A 21,486-nucleotide genomic window follows, 5' to 3' on the forward strand; every position below is an offset into this window, starting at 1 on the left:
CTTCTTCTTGATATGTTTACAGTCGTTAATCCTCTGAGTGCCCGGGCATCGGGCTGGTTGGGTTTAAAGACTGAAACGGGAGGTCACATGGTGGCGTGTGTGCAATGGAGTCGAGCCTCTGGGCTCCATCATCACTGTCACAGTTACTGGCAGCCACATCAGTCTCATCTGGCCCCGGGGCTGCGGGCGCTCGCTGCCCGGCCCTTTGATGTTTCGAGGATGTGTTTAGCGAGCGATATCGTATCAGATGACATTGGTCTTTCTCCGTCACCCTGTGCTTTGCATTTCAAATGTGTGTCACGGTGTAGCCGTGGCCTGCTAACGAGGGCTGAGCTTCAATACTGTGAGTTCTCTAAATGACCTCTCTTACCTCCAGACAGGCGGATCAGGTTCAAAACTTTTTCCAGTGAACCTCTCCTCTGCACGAGAAGGGTGGCCAAGCCCAGGTTCTGGATTTAGTGTGTGTGTGTGTGTGTGTGTGTGTGTGTGTGTGTGTGTGTGTGTGTGTGTGTGTGTGTGTGTGTGTGTGTGTGTGTGTGTGTGTGTGTGTGTGTGTGTGTGTGTGTGTGTGTGTGTGTTGCAGGATGAATGGGAGTTTTAAGTATGAGGAGGTGTGTGTGTGTGTTTGTGTGTGTGTGTGTGTGTGTGTGTGTGTGTGTGTGTGTGTGTGTGTGTGTGTGTGTGTGTGTGATTCAGGCCCACCCCCTCGGGCTCAATACTTTTCCTGAGAGCGTAGAATCTGCTCACCTGCCCTGACATGCCCGCCTCTTCATACATTACCCCCCACCCCCGCCCCCGCCCCCCCCACCCCTCCTCCTGCGGCCCCACATCAAAGTACCCCTGTGAGTAATGGATACCCAGCAGGGCCACACCCTTCCCTCCTCCAACTAACTCAACTGCCGCTCAGCCAGTGGCGAGCACCCGGCAATCACACAGCAGCACACACACTCGTATGACAATTATTCACACACAATTAGACTTAAATACACAGCTTTAGTGCTAGGTAAACAATATTTAAAGCAAAGCGGTATGCTTCTGGTTATTTTGATGTCATTTGCCAAACTATTTCAACATTTATATAAGTGTAGCAGGTATGTTGAAAATAAAAGTGTAGCAATAAAAGGGCTAATAATAACTACCTAATATACTGTTGTGAGGTTTAATTTAAAAAATGTCTAATCACTTCAAATTGTCAATCATGTTTTTTTATGTTAAATCTCAACCTGAAAAGTAACTAAAGCTGTCAGCTAGATGTAGTGGAGTAAAAAGTACAATATCTGCCTCAAAATGTAGTAAAGTAGAAGTATAAAGTTACATAAAATGGAAATACTCAAGTAAAGTACAAGTATTTTAGAATTGTAAAAGTACAGTACTTGAGTAAATGTACGTTTACCTTTTATTTTCTGTGTATCTGAGACTGTCTTGTTCCTGCTCTGTCTCTTATTGTTTTTCTTTGAATGTAAGAAATGTTTTTAGCCTTATGACATCATTCTCATTGTGATTAAATGCTCTCCGTCGAAGCATTTTGTAAACTGCTGTTTTTAAAAGGTGCTATATAAATAAAGTTATTATTATTATTATTATTATTATTACTTAGTTCCATTCCACCTCTGGTTTGGTTTACGTTAAGTACCAAATATCAGCATGCTAACATGCTAAACTAAGTCAGTGAACACTGTAAACATCAGAATGTTGCCGTTGTTGTTGTCAACAATCTCCCAGGGACAGATGATCCTGTTACAGTTAAACTGACCAGTGGGCAAACCTCCAAACTGTCTGTGGATTCCAATAAAGTCCTGGAATCCCCAGTTGCCAACAGACGAGTAGAGATACACAAATCCTGTTAAGGGTCCAGTAAGACTTTACATTAAATTGCACGCCCTGTTAATCACAATGTCCATAACATCAACTCAGACTGCACCTGTTTTCAATGCCACTTTAACCCCCTTCCTATTATCACCACACGCTCTCGCCCCCGTCTGCTCCTCATTTAGCCATGCGGCGTGTCCCAGTGCCTCAGTAATGGTTCCAGTGTGCCGGGCCAGTCAGGAGAAATGACAGAGCAGAGAGTCGGCCTCAGACCTGTAGGCCCAGAGCTCTGTACTCTGTCATTAGACACTTTAATGCAGCAGCACCACAGCCTGCTCGCCTCGCTCCTCTCCCTCCCTCCCTCCCTCCCTCTCTGTCCTTCTCTTTTTTCACTCTCACTCTTTATTCCCACACATATTATTCCATGGTATAATTTGCTCATGCACTGAATGATGTGGATAGTCACGCTGGGCAAAGAGAAGTTAGATGGAGTTAAATAGAGTCTAGTGGCGTGTTTTAAAGAGGCAGGAAGGGTTATCAGAGACCGAGGAAGTGCAACAACAGAGTGTGGTGGTGTGTAATTACCTGCCATAAAGATTTTCAATGTAAGGACAACCATGCTCACTAATTAGCTTGGGTTAAAACTAAAATGTTGTATGTAAAAATGTCTATCCTACGGTGGCCCTGAGAGCTCACAGCGCTGCAACTTAAGAAAACAAAGGCAAATACACAAAATACAAGCAAATTGAGAAAACATCTTATAACGTTATAACATGAAATTAACACGTTATAATGTGAAATTATCACTTTATTTCATGATGATAATATTTTCATGTTATAGTGTGATATATAGCGTTAGCCTGCTAGCCCGTATCAATCATATTGCAGTTAAACAAATCAAATAAATGAATGATACATGTTTTAGTTGGTCTCTCTCAACGGCACTGAGTTGGTCTTGAACTTGATCGCCGGCTAATGTTAGCATGCTATTGATCGGCCGCTAACGTTAGCACGCTATGATTGTTATAACATTGAAATTATCATTATCTTGCAATAACGTGATAATATCACAAGCCTGTCCAGACGTGTGCATCACTTTTTTTCCATTTTTTCCTCTGGAAACACTTCTGTTGTGTTGTGGTCTATTTGCAGTGTGTTTTCTAAATGTTGCGCTTGAAATTGATGAAGATGTTTTCTTAATTTGCTTGTGTTTTGTGTATTTGCATGTGTTTCCTTAAGTTGCAGCGCTGTGACCTTTCAGGGCCACTGTACTATCCTACTCATAATCATTTAGTCATAGTTTGAAAATAACAATGAAAAGAATGTTCTAGAAAGAGATTTTCTTTTGTTACTAGCTGTCCTGCCTTTGTATATGCGAAAACTAATTTCTAGAAAATTCCTTCAACAAGGGAAATGCTTTTTCTGGCCAAGTCAATTGTCTCACTCCAGTAGCAGATTTGTTGTGGTATATTTATGAGAATAATGGATTACTCAGCCAGCTTTGTGATCAGATGATTGACTGTAAAAATAAAACTCTGCTGTCAGAAGTCAAAGGTTATGAAGCTACTGGGTCACACTTGGACTCTGAATATAGTTATTTAATCATAGATGTTTAAATAATATAGCAGATGTTTCTCCATGGCAAGACTGAATGTGTCTTATGTGTGTAATATTCTCATTATTGCCCTCTCCCTTTGCTCTCAGTTATGTTGGAACATGGCTACAGATGAAGGCGATTCGCCCTCTGGATTGAATTGGCCCAGCGGTGCCATCCGTACCACATTAAACCCATGACAAACACTGAGACATTAACAGGCAGAGCCATCTTGTCAGGCGACGGAAAAACCTTGGCACGCCCCTTATGTGAAATAAAGACATCAGAGCAGCGTAGTTTGTTTCTGCCCCGTTGAGAACACGCTGTGATGCCAGGCCTGGCTCGCAGACCGCACTTTGCCAGGGATGTAAACAAACAGCGCTGGCTGGCCCAGAGCGGGCCACCCAATGCTGCAGAGGGCAGATCTCTGGCTCGATGTGGTGTTTATACAAGATGAGCTGTGGTTAATACGGCTCGTACAGTAGTGAGGTGGAACTCAGATTGGTGAGATTGTGCGCATCGCTGTCAGCTTCAGTAGGTGTTACTATTTAAAGCCACTGTGTGGAATTTTTATGAGATTATAGCAGATTTCAAAGTATTCTGAAGGTCTTCTGAAGTCTTTGTTTGTGATTCATCATAATGGGCTAAAAAGAAAAACTGGACTGGACTGGAAAGTTAAAAAACTGAAGTACAAATTAAGAAAGTTAAAATTAGTTAGTATGCAAAAACTGCTGATGTATATACATTGTTATTATTAAAGACAAGTATCTGATTTGTCTGTTCTGGGCTACTGTAGAAACAGGCTCCTTGGAAGAGGACCTGCTCCTGATGTAAAGGAAAAATGAAAACTCAGTGATTCTTAGTTTCAATTGATTGAACATAAAAGTGAATATTATTTTATTTTTTTCCCATTTGATCCCTCCTACACACTGCTCCTTTAAGATACAAATAGACATTTTGATATGACATGGTAACAAAAGCACAAGTGTAGATAATAATCTTCGTGAGGGCTGAATTACATTAGTTCCAGCTTCAGGGTCTTGGTATTGTTCGTGCTGGCTCACTGTCACACTGTCTTACTGGGACACACTAGAAATGAGCCGTCTCTAATGTTATTAAAGGTCCCACTTAAAAAATGTGGGCTTTTCATGTCTATTTTTATATAAAACAGGCTTATGAGCTTTTTAAATACTGTGGAAATATCAAAACACCCAGCCTGTATTTAGAAAACTGTGTTTCAAAGAGATGTCCGGACTTCTGTGAGGTTTTGATGTCACAACTGTACTAAATGTAGGTGGAAAGTACCGCGACAGTGCCATAGTCAGTCATTCCCCTGCTGCAATGATGGTGCAGAAAGCAGAGGCAGAAGATCCAGATTGACCAATAAGAGCAGGAGGGGGCCTTAAAGAGACAGGCAGTAAAACAGAGCGAATACAGGTAAATTCAGACAGGCGGTATGTGATGGTGATGTGTTTTTGAACATTAACCCTCAAGGTCCTTTTTAAAATAAATGCACACTTGGACCTTTCGGGACCCGAATTGGGCCCTCACGTAAAAGTGTAATACATTTTTTTCACTTTAACCGCATCAAACCTTTTGGCAGCTTCTGACCTAACCATAGTTATAGATTTTTATTATAATTAATTTCTTTTTTTAAATGTTTTTTTGCCCTTTTTGTCATAAGAACCCGATTTTCTTAAGGGCAAAAACACAAAATATGCGATATTTAAAAAAATAAGATGCAAAGTAGAATATTTGGGGTGAGGTTATTATAGCCTTGCCTTGGTCAATAATTGATAACAACATGGATTTTTATGCATTATTATTTTTGGAGCTATGAGAGTTAATTTGAAAAACTCACACTTTGACCCTTCGTGACCTGAAATAGGTCCTCTCATACGACTCCTAAAAAACAAGTCCTGGTCAAGTTTCATATAATTAGCCTTTCAACTGAGAATCAAAAACATCAAATAAGCAGAATATACATGTTTGGTACCCCAAGGTTCCTCGAGGGTTAAGCATGTTCTAGTACAATGATCATCAACTGGCGGCCCACGGGTTGCATACGGCCCGCCAAAGCACCCAGCCCGGTCCACAGAATAGCCTGATGATTACTGAAAATGTGTTCTGGTATGGACATGGACCAAAAGTCATATCCCAATATATTTAGGCTGAATATCGATATACAATATATATCCCGATATATTTATCGCAAACTGAGAGCAAATGTTTCTCCTTGGTGCATTTTTCTAGTTAAGTATCTTGTCATCATTCTGGATTTCCCGTGTTTTTTTTGGGAGTCTGCTGACACTGATATAGACAAATAAAAATTTGAATGAAATGAAAGTGAAAATATCAAACCATGATAGACTAACTAGGCATAAGAACTTTAAAAAATTTTTTTTTTACTAAAAGTCCGGCCCCCACTGTGTTCGCTTAGATAAAGTCTGGCCCTTGGATGTAGTCGATGACCCTGTTCTAATAGAAAGCCAAAATACAAGTAAGAACCTGAAACTGAGCATAATATGTCCCCTTTAATTACATTTGTGCTTCAGGCATGCTCTGTAAAAAGACTGGATGATTAGTTGTTATATTGTCGCGTTCCCATAGTTGAATTGTACAAAAACGCTGATAAGACTGTAAGTAATGGCTTTTCTGTGAGTGCATACCTGCTAGTGTACCTGTGTGACCTCACCGTGCCTCTCTGGCTCTGTGCCCTCAGGTGTGTTTATGTTTGTGACAGTTTGCCTTTTGCAGAAAGCTCTCCACAACCTGCTGCTCCTCTTCGTCTGAAATAATTACACTCTGCTCCACAAAACACTTCATATCAGTGTCAAAAGCAGACCATTGTGGTGCTGTTTGTTCGTTCTTCACTGATGACGTCTTCACTGTATACATTCCTCTGTAAACCGCAGTCAGTTCCGATGCTACAATTGTTAAATGTTAATGTTTACTCAAATGCCAAATAGTGTTGAATCACATGTGTCAAGTTGCACCTCATGAGCACGGGTGTTTACCTAACCACAGCGCCGTCTGTTTCAGTTCCGACCATAACAAACCTGGAGATGTTGAAACCCTCGTGCTGGCAGTCCTTTTAACTTGTCTTGTTAGCGTCAGAGCTTTTCATTGCACCCTTAAAGGATAAATATATCTCCTATTAATCATGTAATGAGATCTCCCAGGTCTGCGGTTCAGTGGAGGACGTATGGCTTGGCGAACACACTGTGGTATCACTACGTCTAATACTGAGATATAATAAGACCACAGAGGCAGTCATTTGAGAAACATATTATGATATATTCTCGAACATTAGGAGGGTATTTGAAACTGCCTTTGTGTTTGTGTGAGTGTTTTTGGACCACAAGAGAAGGCTCCCCTGCATTTATTACTACGATTAGAGGACGCATGGGCTCAGTGCCACGTAAGGGAACTTTTGAACCCCAGGTAAAGCAAATTCCCACATGTCAAAGATCCAGCTTTTTTTTCCTCCTATGTGACCGCACCCCATTTAGGCCCATGCACGTTCTACAATTACTGCTCTGATGAAACAGGGGAAAGGCCGTTGCAGCAGAGCTGGAAGCCAGATCAAAGGAAATGTTAAATTTTTATTTGACCTCTTTCTTTATTTGACCTCGCTCTGACCGCCAATGCTCCTCCGGCCACCAGCGGCTCCGTGGGACAATGTTGTTAACTCTTAACTGCACACTTGAATGTGCGCAAAAACACACACATGCTGTATGCACGCTCACAGACGGGCATTTAGTGCACACTGTGCTTTAACTCATGATCTGCATGTACTTTAAGGCAATAAGTGTGGGCTTCTGACGTTCTGTGTAAACAAAGGAGGCTTCTGTTTCTCACTTGTCATGCATCAACTTTCTCTTTATGTCAAAAGTGAGCTGAGTCGAATGCTGCCACACACGAGAAGTTTCTTATTAACTTGATGAATGGATCAACTGAACAATGCTTTTACCTGATTTTCTCTTTAAATGTGTGTGTGCACGTGCTCTGTGTGGCAAGAAATCACTGTTTAGTGTTGTGTTTGACCCCGGTGATTAGGTGTTTAAACTTGTGTCTCCTCATCATTAAGTGTTGGCAGATGCCAAACGCTTGTGAGGCCGTGATGAAATATTAATGAAAAGGCTGGGATTTGTTTTTTCTCGCTGTCTTCTGGTGATTCTGGTGGAAGCTTTTGATGGCTTTGTTAGAGCACTCTGATATTAAAAGGAAAAAAACTGACATGTGTGATGCCTACATACAGGGCAGGTGTGATACATCAGGTCAGCAGCAGTGGTGGTCCATACACAAATCAAAGCAGTAATGACTACAGAAGGAGAAACAGACAATTCAGTCTGTCACTAATTTAATGTTGAACTCAAAGGTATAAAATGCACAGTTGATAACTCAAGGTTTTTGCTGCTGAGGCTTTACTTGGTGCGACCAGTAGCCAGTGGTGGAATGAAACTAAGTACTTAGAAATTTTGAGGTACTTGTACTTTACTTGAGTATTTCCATTTTATTTGACTTTGTCATAAAACTTCTACTTCACTACATTTTGAGGCAAATATTGTACTTTTTACTCCAGCTGACTGCTTTAGTTACTTTTCAGGTCGAGATTTAACATTAAAAAAAATATGATCAATTTAAAGTGAATAGACTTTTTTTATTATTATTAAACCACATTATAACAGTATATTAAGTAGTTAAACTGCTTACATAATTGCATCAATGATAATAATCTTATAATATATTTGAAATATATTTGAGAACCAGAGTGTGGTCCTTTTACTTTTGATACTTAAAGTACATTTTGATGCTGATACTTTTGTACTTTTAGTTCAGTAAGTTTTGAATGCAGGACTTTTACTTGTAGTGGAGTAATTTCACATTGTAGTATTAGTACTTTTACTGAAGTTAGGGATTAGCTAATTGCATAGCCTGTATAGTGGATGTGGTCACCTTGAGTTCCCCCATTGGCTTGTTTTGAAGCTTCCTGTTTGGAACTTTTGTTGTAACCATCCATTTTTTTGTTTGTTTTTGAGCCAGGAGTGACCATATTTGTGATGGAGTCGTGCTAAATCATCAGCTAGCATCAACACAAGCTAGCTGGTACCTTAGCGCCACCAACCCCAAATATGGTCACTCCTGGCTAGCATCAGCACTAGCTAGCTAGCTTGCTTAGCAGGGTGAAAAAATGAACAGCAGTGGGGCAAAGATGTGAGACCAAAAGACAGGAATGTATACTGGTTGTTGCGACTTGTCAATCAAAAGGTAGCCCCTTCCTAAAGCTATTTCACTTGAAATGGGACAATCATTTACAAAAAGAACATCAAGCTGTATTGAAAGACTTGAAAGTAGCGATTGAGACTATAAACAGATCAGGAAAATGCTTACTGAAGTAATAATACAAGTGAGAAGTGAGGTCACTTTCTCATAGACTTCTATACAATTAGTTTTTCAGCTGCTAATCATTTAAAATGATATAGGTTTAAGGCATTGGTTGCTTGGCTAATTACTGTGTTATTGAGTTTGTCATTGCTAGAAAAGCACAAGTGTATTCAATAGCACTGATGATAGCTGTATTCCACTTAGATAAATAATATAAACATAATAAGTATAAGTGGTATTGTGCATGCTGGCTTGCTGGAACAGCTTATTGAGACACTAAATGGAGCTGAGCCATTGTTAATGTTATCAGTTCCACCCCACTGCTTTTCCTGCTATGACCAGTCACAATGTCTGCTGTGAAAAAGGTCCATTGTTTCACTATTTTATGTTTTTGTCACTTGTAGTGATGAAGCCACTGAGAATTATCACCTGAATCTGCAGCTTCATTCAGCTCTACACAGCTTTATAGCGTTTTTTCAATTTATTGTAATTTTTTGGTTGACATTTGGCTGACACACCGTAAGCATTTAGCAGCTAAAGAGCCAGATATTTCCCTCAGCAGTTGGTGAGTTATCGTTTTAAATGCTAAGTTAGGAATATGCTAAAATAGCAAACTTCTTTAAGCTTTTACGTGACACATTGTAAAATGACATGATGAATGAATGCACACTCTCAGAGCCTAGTTTGAATATAAAATGTCTCCATTTGCATGTCAGGCTGATGCTCCAACCACTTCCTTTCATTTAGTCTATCACTTCTTTTCACTCAGTCAAATAATCCTCCGTTATTTCTTTTGAATACACTCTCCAGTATTAGAAAAATGTTTGGATCAGATGTGTGTTATGGCCTTCAGATTCCTGCTCACACACTTTTTTAGCCCAGAGTCAGGTGGAAAAGTGGCAGGAGGAGCTGTACTTTGCTCTGTGTTGTGATGTGCCTGAGGCTCAGAGCATGACTGCCCCCTAGTGATGGCTTCACACACTGAATGGACTGCTGTGGTCTTCTCAAGAAGCTCCAAAAGACTGTCCTCTTTGTCTGTATGTTTGTTTTTAACTCTCATCTCTCCTGTGTTGTCCCCGTCAGGCTCGCATGGCACTGGACAAAGGAGCTCAGGCGGTTATCTTTGATGTCAGTGATGATGCCAATGCTGCTGCTGAGGTGAGTGTGCAGCCACAGATACAGATACAGATACAGATACAGATCTGGACAAAACTAAGAGACCACTCTCACTAATGTTTCTTAAATCAGCATCTCTACATCTATGGCAGCCGGTTCATTCAGTGTTTGTTAGATTCCAACACAAGCCTCCTCATTCTACTTAATGAGACACTGATCAGCTGATCAGCTGAACCAAATCTGATTTTATGAGGAAGATTATAAAAACCACTGCTGTGATTAGAGATTATCCCACCAATAATGATTTCTAAACTCTTCCTAAGTTAAAATATTAGTGTTGTGTTGTTTAAAAATGTATATGGACATGTTTTCTTTGCATTATTCGAGGTCTGAAAACAAATCATGCATCTTTTTTTTGTTATTTTGAACAGTTCTCATTTTCTGCCAATTAATGCTCTAAATGGCAATATTTTAATTTCAAATCAGAGAAATGTTTTCAGCACTTTATAGAATCAAGAATATCTTTTGAATTTGGCTTTTACTTGAACCATTTTTTAATATTTTTCTGCTCATGCATCTTCGTATTACATCTTCTCTTTTATTTATTTATTAGTATTTATTATTTTCATCAACTTTATCTACCTTTATTACTTTTTATTGATATTATTATTATTATTATCTACTTTTGTTTTTATTTTATCTTGCCTTACTTTATTTTTATTTTATTTTATTAATTTCTAACCTGCTTCAAGTATTTCTCTCTTCCTTTTTTTCTTTTTAATTTGAAGCAATCTCTTGTATGAAAATGGCTATACAAATAAAGTCTGATTGATTGATAGAATGAAGCAAAAATGTTAATTTTACTCAAACACAAACCTATAAACAGTAAAACCATTAAAACTGATCATTTTGCAGTGGTCTCTTAATTTTTTCCAGAGCTGTATATTCATCTATAAAAAACTGTAAGACAAAAAAGCATGCAGAAATGTCCCACTCACATTTCTCTGTGTCACACACACACACACACACAGCTGCGGGAAACAGACTCCCTTCCCCGTCCAGTGGTGCTGGTGGAGGCGCAGGATGCAGAGGAGCTGATGGGTCTGGTCAACAAGAACGAGGAGGCCAAAGTTCGTATTGAGATCATGGTGGAGCAGCCGAGATGGGTGAGCACCGAAACACACACCTCACTGTCTTTGACCATTTTTAAAACGAGTAAACCAATATAATTTTTGATTTATTTTTCCCTCTATTGTACCATAAAAAATGTGACGCAAAATGTAGAAATTTAAGATGCCGTATCGAAACAACCCAATAAATGTTTGACCTATCACAAGTTTTCTTAAATGTTATGCTTCAATATGCAAGTGATGCATTATCTAAAGCTAATTTTTGGTCAATTTAGGATAAATATTTAGACGCAATAGACATTACACTAGTGTAGTGTTTATTTTGGATGTTTTCTTTCCACTACTATAGTTCGATAGAAAACATGTTATGGAAGCAAAAATGGCACAAAATCTCAAAATTGATCGTTTTTACATGTAGTGCGTGACCTTATTAATACAGGTGCATCTCAACAAATTAGAATATCATGTAAAAAATCAATTTATTGAGTAATTATAGACGGACAAACTTTTCAGAACTTTTTAAAATTGGTCTTTTGTAATATTAACTTTTTTTTGAGACACTGAATTTTAGGTCTTCATTAAATGTAAACCATAATCATTATAGTTAGAAGAAATTAAGTAAATTAAGACATGTCATGTTTCATTCTGTGTGTCATGGATCTATATCATGTGTTATTTCCACTTTTTGAACTGAATTACTGACATAAATAAACTTTTCTATCATATTCAAATTTATTGAAATCCACATGTACTTAATATTGACACCCTCCTAAAATACTGGTGTATGTCCTTTTTTCAGTTTTTTTTAGAAAACACAAAAAAAATCCTGGCCAGCATCCTGAGGAGATGATTTAGGCAAAAAAAAAAAAGTTAAAAAAAATGACATAGGCCAATATTATAGGAAGGTGACGGTATTTAAGTTTAAGATATCTTAGAATAATCAGTGAAATAGTATAAATATTCTGCTCTTTCTCCATCTTCTCTTCCCTTCCAGCCACATTATGATGTGGGTATCCTGCTCACCATTGTCCTCGCTATTCTGACCATCGTCCTCATCTTCGCTTTCCGCTACAAGTGCAAGTCCAACAGGACCTGGGTGAGTGGAAGCAACAATATGAAACTATGGAAATATGGAGATCTTTAAAAGTCTTCTTCTGACCCTCGCTTCTTGTCTTGTGTGTGCAGGACTCTGTCCACCAGCAGACCATGCGGGCCATTAGTGGATTGGAGATCAAAACCTACAGCTCCCAGAGCTGCTCGGGGTCTCAGCGACACCGTCCGGCCTGGGGGTCCGCCAGCAGCTCCAACTCCAGCCCCGTCTGTGCTATCTGCCTGGAGGACTTTCAGGACGGGCAGGTAAGAGGACCGGGAGCAAGGAACTTACTGTGGCTGTAGATTTGACTTATTAATCATTAAACATCTACTTCTGTCTCACTTTGATCCCATTAGCATTTGAGGATCATCTCCTGTGCTCATGAGTTCCACAAAGACTGCGTGGACCCCTGGCTGCTGCAGCACCGCACCTGTCCCCTCTGCATGCACAACATCATGGGTGAGGAGAAGCATATTTACAGTTAAGTTCTGGTAGAAAATGTTCCCGTTAGACTGAAGGGTGTCAAACTGCAGTGGCTTCTCGTTTTGTGTTAACTGAATTACTGACTGGAATGTGCTGAATATATGTTTAGGATATTTCAGTAGGTTGCAGCAGTGTTTTTGATTTAATGTGTTTTATTTGTAATTTATTTTCTCTTTAAAATGTATTTGAACTAATTAATTTTTGTTTATTAATTTCATATAATCTATCTACATTTATATATTATTTATTATAATTATATACTTTTATAACATTTGTTTTTTTTTATGTTAAAGTTACTTTTTTTTTTAAAGTGTAATAAATGCATGATGTTTTTAAAGTCAGTGAATCATGTTGAATGTTTGTGGTCTTTGTGTCTCAATGTTGAGCAAAAAAAATGTGATTTTTGCCATGATCCAGCAGCCCAAAACCGCAGTAATCATTTTCATTTACCTCAACATTTTAAGATTATTAAGAGTTATTTTTTAATAATACTGTGATAAGTGTGGTCTACATATTCTGACTGCTGCTGTGGTCCACAGGGACGGAGCGGCAGCCCCACAGGAACAGACTCCAGCAGAGTCCAGAGCAGAGCCAGGGGTTCCTGCACCCTCAGCCTTACAGCAGCCCACGCAACCACCCCTTCCCCCAGCATGCTATCCCTTTCTCTATGAGGCCCCACTACCCTCGTGGACCCTCTGGACCTTATCCCTCTCTGGGCCACTACAATGGCTCCTCTCCCATGGACGCCCAAACTCTTCGTTTCCTCACCAGCAGGCCGCTGGCCCCCGGCTGTGGGTACCACCTTCCAGGAGAGGGTCCCGGGAGGCCTCACAGGATCGGAGGTAACTGCAGGACGTCTACCCACCACTACACCCCCCGCCGGTCCTGCCACAACTATCGCTCGTCCTGTCCGGCCCAGCGCAGCGCGTCCAGCTCCAGACTGCACCACACCGCCTCCGCCACGCCGCAGCCCCGCGGAGCGCCAGCACACAGCCGGCAGGACGACGGCAGCTGCTCCGGCGGCAGCTACCACACGGAGCGCAGCGGATACCTGGCTGACGGGCCGGCCAGCGACTCCAGCTCGGGGCCGTGCCACGGCTCCTCCAGCGACTCAGTCCTCAACTGTACTGACGTGTCCCTGCAGGGGGTTTATGGCAGCTGGTCCACCTTCCGTAGCTCTCTGAGCAGTGACTATGATCCGTTTGTGTATTACGGGCCGGGTCCGGGGCGCGCCCCTCGCAGGAACAGCCTGGAGGCGGGCGCCCAGGCCCGGCCCAGGTCTCTGGATTCTGTGGTGAACAAAGCGGGCTGCCCCGAAGAGCAGCCACAGACTGTGTTTAGCCACATCCACTACCACCGCCACAGACACCACCACTATGAGGAGGGGGAGCCCGGCCAGGGCCCCAGCAGAGGCTCGGACGAGGAGCAGGGTGCCGCTGCTGCAGCTGCACCTCCTGCCCCGCTCCTGGACAAAGACTCGCCTGTCTGCCCTCCTAAGCACAGCCCCTGCCAGTGTCCAAAGCCAGAGCCGACAGATCGGCCAAGTCCGGGGACAGAGTGTCAGGACCATGAGCCCAGCAGCCCTACAGGACCTCCTGTCCTGGTGTCCCCAATCCCTTTACAGCTACAAGCCCACTGCTGCCACCAGGGACACGGACACCCCCCCGCTCCTCTGGGGCGAGTGGGTGGCCGTGTTCTCGATGGCCCCTCTGTTCGCTTCCACCAGAGCCTAGATCTGCAGGACGACCGTAGCATCCACATCCACTACGGTCAGGGCCCGGGCTTCTGCTGCTCTCCTCCTGAGCTGCACCCCGCCTTGGTCCCCATGCCCCTCATTTTGGATTCTGGAGGTATGGAGGACTGGCCTTGCTGTGCCGGGGCCCATGTTGTGTGGCAAAAGCGGGTGCAGCAGGCCCGCTCAGAGCCTCAGCTCTTGGGGCCTGGGACCTCTATGGACAGGCCACCCTGCAGGTCCCAACACGGCCCTGCTGCTGACCGCAACACAGACATTTGTTTGTACTGCCAAACATTACACCACAATCAGGGTGGGTGTCTCACTTGTCTATTTATAGTCACATAATGAGGTAGTTATCCATTGTAGGCCAGAGTTTGGAGAAAATAGCTGACATAGAGGCTTAGCAGTGTACTGTAAAACTTAATTTAGACATCTAAAAAAACAATATCAGTTTAAGTTTATGTTATATTTCGATTATTTTCTCCACTTTACCTTGTTGTCAGACAGTCATGTTTTTGCGGATGAACTGAAGCTTTCTTCAAAGCCACCAGACCGAAAAACAGTAATTAACTTCACAGAACTCAGGAGTTGCTGATCTACCGCTGCCTCAATAGGTTAGCTTGTTTGTAATATTGTTTGAATTTGGTGTTTTAAAAGGTTAGTTCTGATCCACCAAAGTCACACATTAACACAAACAAACGAACCGATTGAGTCAGCTGTAGAGCAGCATCTCCCGTGTTCTGCAAAGTAAAATGACTGTTTTAGTCCATAGCACAGATAACGTCTTCAGTTCCTTTAAGCTTTAAGCTTCACTGCTCTCAATTTTTTTTAGCCAAGTTTTTAAGCCAAACTTTGCAGCGTTGTTTTGACAAAGATAGCAGTACCTATAAAGTGAGCTCAATACGGCCTCCAGAAAAAAACAAAAATGGTGAACATACTGACAGCCGATATCGATACTTGGCGGCCATGAATCGATATTACAGTCATAGAAAAAAATATTAGACATTTCCCATGGTTTTCTTGATAATAACCAAAATCATTATCAAGAAAAACATGGGAAATGTCTAAATATCAGCTCTTAAATTAAACTCTTATGAGATATTTTTGTTGTTACCATTATATTTGTCCAAACAAATGTACCTTTAGTTGTACCAGGCATTAAAATGAACAAGTAAGGAGAAAACAAGGGTGGTCTAATAAACGACTGTATATTGCCACGCAAAATATCGTAATACTATGCTGTACCGATTTCTTCCCCCACCACTAATGAGCATAGCCATTTATTTGGTAAATACAGTTTTTATTTCCAATAGTAGTGATGAAGAAAATACACACCTAAGTCCAGGAAAAAAAAGCTGGAATGATCCTTTTAGACCTGCATGACTTTTTTCGTATTATTTGTTTTTTTATAAATTCTATTTTTAAAGATGACTTAAGCTGTTTTTGTGTCCACAGGATCAGAAGAGGAGTCTGGTGTGTGAGAACTTGTTGCATCCCCATAATCACGCTGCTACACAGGAGCCAGAATGGACAAGCCTCTCATTGGCTATCGCTCTCATGTCTTCCACATAATTCCACCAGCAATGCCTTCATTCAGTTCACATGATTCCCCAGCTCCTCCCAGGATTCAAAGCTCACTATTGAAATTATTGTGATTAAATCATGCTAAAAACGCTTCATACTGTTGTGCCTGAAACCATATTAGATGATTTAAATGTTTGGGAGTTGCTGGGGAAACAACACAAAAGGGGGAAAAGTGTTTTTCTGTGTTTTTCCTCGTCAGTTATAGGAAGAATATTCATGATATCACAAGTTCCCATGCTCCTTAGTGACAAGCAACGAATGATCCTTGCTTAGGGTGTTGAGCCCTCATGAAGTGAGACTCCTTCTCTGCATTGCTCACTCTATTGCAGAATCACTTGATTTATCTTAGAGGTACTTACTTTCACTTCTTCCTTCGCTGAGTCCAGTCTCAGCTGAGAGAAGCTCTTCTCTCCAGCCTACCTCAGCTCAGATTTCTTAACATGCCTCACACAGGGGGTCTTTAAAGGTACTGCTGTAGTGTTTTGTTTTGTTTTTTCTTTCTTTTTTTTTGTCACAACCATGTAGCTCCCATAAACTCAACAAAAAGTTATCCTCTCGGCAGTCTGACCTGTCCCAATAGAGAGAAAGGTTGATGCTCAGCCCCTCAAACAACGAGCATTCACTGAGGTTGCTGAGCCTTGCATGGGCCTTGTTTTCATTATTTCAATAATGGCAGCTGTTTTCAACATGTTTGTTCGTGTTTTGGATCATTTTCTGTTTCTTTCTTTCTTTTTTTTTGTAGTCTGTAATTTTTTTTTTTACTTTTCAAACCGGTTTGACTGAATTATGTCGTCGTCATTACAAGCTATTGTCTTGTTCTTGTCATTTCTCTTGCCAGTTACATGTTTTTCGACCTCAGTGCTGTTAAAACCCCTGATCAGTGCAGAGAGAACCGGCCTCATCAACCATATCCTCTGCTCCTTTAAATCACCACAATGTTGTGTCATAACCAAATGACCATATATATATATATATATATACCCTCCTGTTGTCTTCCAGCAACTAAAGCTTGAGAAAAAATGTTTTACATTGCAGCCATAGAGAAGAGATAGTGACTATTTAATTCTATAACTGGAGTAAAGCCATGCTCGGTAGACCTTACAGTCCCAAGCATCAGCTCAGTCTGTTGCCATAGCACCAGTTTAATGAAAAGCTCGATGTGCTTTTCCCATGATTTCAAACTGTAATGGGTAGAGCCTGAGAAATGTCTCAGGAACAAAAAAAAAACACTGGAAAAATGGGAAGAATTCATCTTAGTTACAGTCATGATACAGTCATGGAAAAATTAGACCATTATTTTGTTCAATTTCTTGTTCATTTTAATGCCTGGTACAACTGAAAGTATATTTTTTTGACAAATATAATGATAATAACAAAAAATAGCCCATAAAAGTTTAATTTAAGAGCTGATATCTAGACATTTTCCATGGTTTTGTTGATAATAACCAAAGTCATTATCAAGAAAACCATGGAAAATGTCAGCTCTTAAATTAAACTCTTATGAGATATTTTTGTTGCTACCATTATATTTGTCCAAACAAATATACTTTCAGTTGTACCAGGCATTAAATGAACAAGAAAGCAAGGGTGGTCTAATAATTTTTTCCATGACTATATGTTCACTGCCAATCCCTGCTTCTGCTTTGAAGGAGGATCTACAGAAACCAGAGGGGCAAAAACTAATTATTCATTATCTAAGTCTGATCTAAGTTGTTTTGTCGTGTGTGTTTATGACTAATTAACAGGTGAAAAAAGGTTTTGCCAGAATAATCTAAAATGGGTGAAAACTAGAGCTCACAGTTTAATGCCTCCGTCAACCAGCCAGTTTACAGTTTCCATCCTGTCTGTCCAGACTCATGTGGAGCTTTGACATCAGAAAGTGCTCCATATGTGGATGTTCCTGCAAAGTAGCTACAAATTCTAAAACTGGATGTTTCAAACTCGTCTTTAATCTGGCAACAAGATTAGTGTCACCAATTCAGTATTTGACCAAATGTGAAACATGGTCTGAATCTCCCTCTGTTCCTGAGTTATAGTGTTGAATAATGGCCAGGAGAACGTCATGATGTTTAATTGACTTTGATCTTTTATCTATAAACTGTCAGTACTTGATTTTTATTTGATCCTATAAGACACTTTTGTCATAATTATTGTATGAATTCTTAATTCCAAAATCTAATCAGTTCATCCTCTGGTCCAAGTACAGGTGCATCTCAATAAACTAGAATATCATAGAAAACTTTAAATACAGTAATTCAATTCAAAAAGTGGAAATAACACATTATATAGATCCAATACACACGGAATGAAACATTCCATGTCTTAATTTCTTCTAATTATAATGATTATGGCTTACATTTAATGAAGACATAAAATTCAGTGTCTCAAAAGAAATGTAATATTACAAAAGAACAATTTTAAAAAGTATGTTTATTATGGAAATGTTGGCCTCTGAAAAGTATGTCCATCCATATGACTATATACTTGGTTGGGGCTATTTGACTTGAACTACTGGAAATTGACTTTTACATCATATTCTAATGTATTGAGATGCACCTGTAGACATTAGTGCCAAATTTGAAGAAATTCCTTGAAGGCTTTCCTGAGATATTGCATTTACGAGAATGAGACAGACATGCGGTCATAGTGTCCTTGACCTTTGACCTTTCCACCAATCAGTTTATCTTTGAGTCTAAATATATGTTTGTGCCAAATTAAATTTGAAGTCCATCCAGGCATTTCCGATATCACCGCAGGCTATCAGCCACAGGCTCCATGAAAAAATTAATCCTGACCAAAAGGAGAGAAATAAAGATGCCAAAAAGAGGGCTTTTCTTAGGAACTTAGAGGAATTTAGAAAAAACAATTTAAATCAGACTTAGACAACTGACTTAGAAAATTGATCACCAAAACAATTTTATTTCTCACTTGCCTCTCCATAAAATTCCACATTAAATCAGAAATCAAAAACAGTATTTTTAAGATTTTTATCAGTCAGATGAATCATTTAAAAATGTTTAAACATCTCTAAAAAGTAAACACATTAGAATCAAGGTTTAAATCTCTATTTCTTACTATTTCCTCTCCTCCTAGTTAGCCCCAGTGGCAGACTGACACACAGAAAATCCCTTTATAGCCCAGTAAAAAAATAAAAAAAATACTCCGAACACTTCAACACTTGTAGATAAAAGTCAAAGATGGCTTTTATAATCTGAGATCAAAAGTGTAATAATTCCATTATAACATGAACTTTCCCTTCAAGGCTCAGAAAATGTGAAAATGTTTTTCTCAGCAGTCGGACACAGACAGAGCACTTACTAAAGCCTCATGTGCCTTATTAATTCAAACTGTTAATGATCCTAAATCAGGAACCTCCCAACACACTAAGCTCTTACCTGTCGAACCAAAGAGGCCAAACCTTGAACACAGTGACCTTATAGTGCAGAATGTGTTGTGCCTTTTTTCTGCTTCAACCCTTTAATTACATCTCAGAACTAAATATGCTTTCCATGACAAGAGACAACATGCCAGAATTATTTTTTTTGACAATCATGCAAAAATGTTGCAGTCTCTTGTACTAATACCTCACTTTAAAGCTAAAGTATCAGGGTTTCCTTGTCCGATTTTTGTTCGTGCCCAAACAGTCTCCGAGACTGAGAAATGACTGAATTACAAGCAGCACTTTGGCTTGAGCAGATTTTTTATGACAGAAAAAAAAAACACCCATAGTATTCTTTTAAAACAAGCCCAAAACCATCAGCACATGAAAACTAGCATTTAGTGATGCCACAGAATATCTGATGTGATTTCATCCTGTTCAAGATCTTTCTCTTTGTGTTGTTTGTTTGTTTTGTTATGTTTTTGCAAGAATAATGAGCTGAAACTGCCTTTTTTCTATGAGTAAAAAAAAATCCCTCCAGAACTTTAAGGGATATGTCAGTATATTTTGGATACTTTGTGTACAAAAAGAGAACAAAAAAAACAGAAATGAAATAGTGTTGTATTTTATATATAATAGAACATTTCAATATAGTGACATGTCACTAATATATTTATTTACTAATATATTTATCCATTTTGTCCAGGTTTGAAAGAGTGGTTTCTGTATAGACTGAATGTTTCTATATGGAAACTGACCAGTGCCATCACAGATGTATCAACCTGTCTTCATTCCAATTATATGCAAATAAATTATTTTGAAATAAAACAGGTGTGCTGAATACATTATTCCCTACATTTACGTGACCATTTTTCACATTTTTTATAGAATTGATTAGGATTCAGCCAGTGGCGGTTCAAAACCTCACATTAAAAGCGGCAAAAAAGTATATTTTAGCTTATTTGAAAATCTAATTTATGTATATTTGGAAGATACAAATACATTGATTGAAACAATGAGACTTAGCAACAATAATATTTTTGTACGACAAAGACATTTCTCATTTTGGTGCACAATTTCTTTTTTATTTTGAAAGTACAGTACAGTGAGAATTATCTTTTTTTACATACACAAGCTTTTATTGCACAATTAAACTATTAAACAATGTACACATTTTAGGTTCCTTTTGTGTACGATGAGATATTGTTTGAACAAAAATAGGTAGGAATTGTTCTGTGTTTCATCGTTATAAATTGATCATTTTATTATTAATTTGACACAGGGGCCACAGCAGGGGCCAAGGGCTTCTCCACGGGGGCAGTGGCCCCTGAAGTCCCCTGTGTAGAACCGCCACTGATTACAGGATCTCACCAAAAGTATCTCTGAATGACCACTAGATGTCTCCCTGAACACAGCAAGCACAAAGCTTTCAGTGAAGTTAGAGATATCTCCATATCCAGATTGGATCCAAAAGCTCCACGAAATCATGATTGACGACCAACTCACCTTCAAGGTTCATGTGGCCACAATTTCCCAATTGTGTCTATTTTCCCTCGCTTGAAATCCTTGAAAATGCTTAAATTTAAATGTTGTATTTTCAAGGTTTAAAAAGTGCTTGGATTTTGGATAAAGTGCTTGTAAATGCTTGAAATTCTGACTGTATTTCTCTTGCAATCTGACTATATCCATCTATAGACTATAGATAATCACATGTTCAATGTAAAAAATAATGAGTAGCCTATCTGAAATGAAGACCGTTCCTCCTAAAAGTGTAAGACCATCGCTGTTGGTATGGTTCAGTGAAATCACCCCCTTTAGTATGTAAGTACTCATCTAAAACATGCAATTTACAACAGGTGTAAGATACTGGAAAAGCTTGAAAAAACACCTTGAAAGTCCTTGAAAAATGCTTGAATTCGACTACTGCTAAAGTGTACGAACCCTGAAGATCAGACCTGACCGAGCAATTGACACAACTGCTGGTTCAGGCCTTTGTGATGTCACGTTTAGACTACTGTAACTCTCTACTGGCAGGTCTTCCTGCTGCACCACCAAACCTCTGCAGATGATCCAGAACGTGGCGGCCCATCTGGTCTTCAACCAGCCCAGGAGCCCAGAGCACATGATACTCCGCTCCTCATCTCTCTGCACTCAAATTTAAAGCCTTGTCTCTTG

At 39.8% G+C, this 21,486-nt stretch overlaps 1 protein-coding gene across 4 annotated transcripts in view; it reads left to right on the top strand.

Annotated features, from left to right (window-relative positions):
- LOC131986492 (E3 ubiquitin-protein ligase RNF43) overlaps positions 1-20,119 on the top strand; it is a 102,300-nt gene extending 82,181 nt beyond the window's left edge. Inside the window, exons 3-9 of one of the 4 annotated variants that reach the window (XM_059351475.1) lie at positions 9,875-9,949; positions 10,939-11,073; positions 12,032-12,133; positions 12,223-12,393; positions 12,487-12,610; positions 13,153-14,658; positions 15,804-20,119. In XM_059351475.1, the coding sequence (XP_059207458.1) occupies positions 9,875-9,949; positions 10,939-11,073; positions 12,032-12,133; positions 12,223-12,393; positions 12,487-12,610; positions 13,153-14,658; positions 15,804-15,829 (2,139 nt within the window). In that variant the 3' untranslated portion in view covers positions 15,830-20,119. Of the gene's footprint in view, positions 1-9,874; positions 9,950-10,938; positions 11,074-12,031; positions 12,134-12,222; positions 12,394-12,486; positions 12,611-13,152 lie in introns of all 4 variants that reach the window. The other 3 variants (XM_059351477.1, XM_059351474.1, XM_059351476.1) reach the window with 3 other exon arrangements.
- The last annotated feature ends 1,367 nt before the right edge of the window (positions 20,120-21,486 follow it).

This window comes from Centropristis striata, chromosome 15 (assembly GCF_030273125.1).
Source record: "Centropristis striata isolate RG_2023a ecotype Rhode Island chromosome 15, C.striata_1.0, whole genome shotgun sequence".
In the NCBI taxonomy this organism is placed as follows: domain Eukaryota; kingdom Metazoa; phylum Chordata; class Actinopteri; order Perciformes; family Serranidae; genus Centropristis; species Centropristis striata.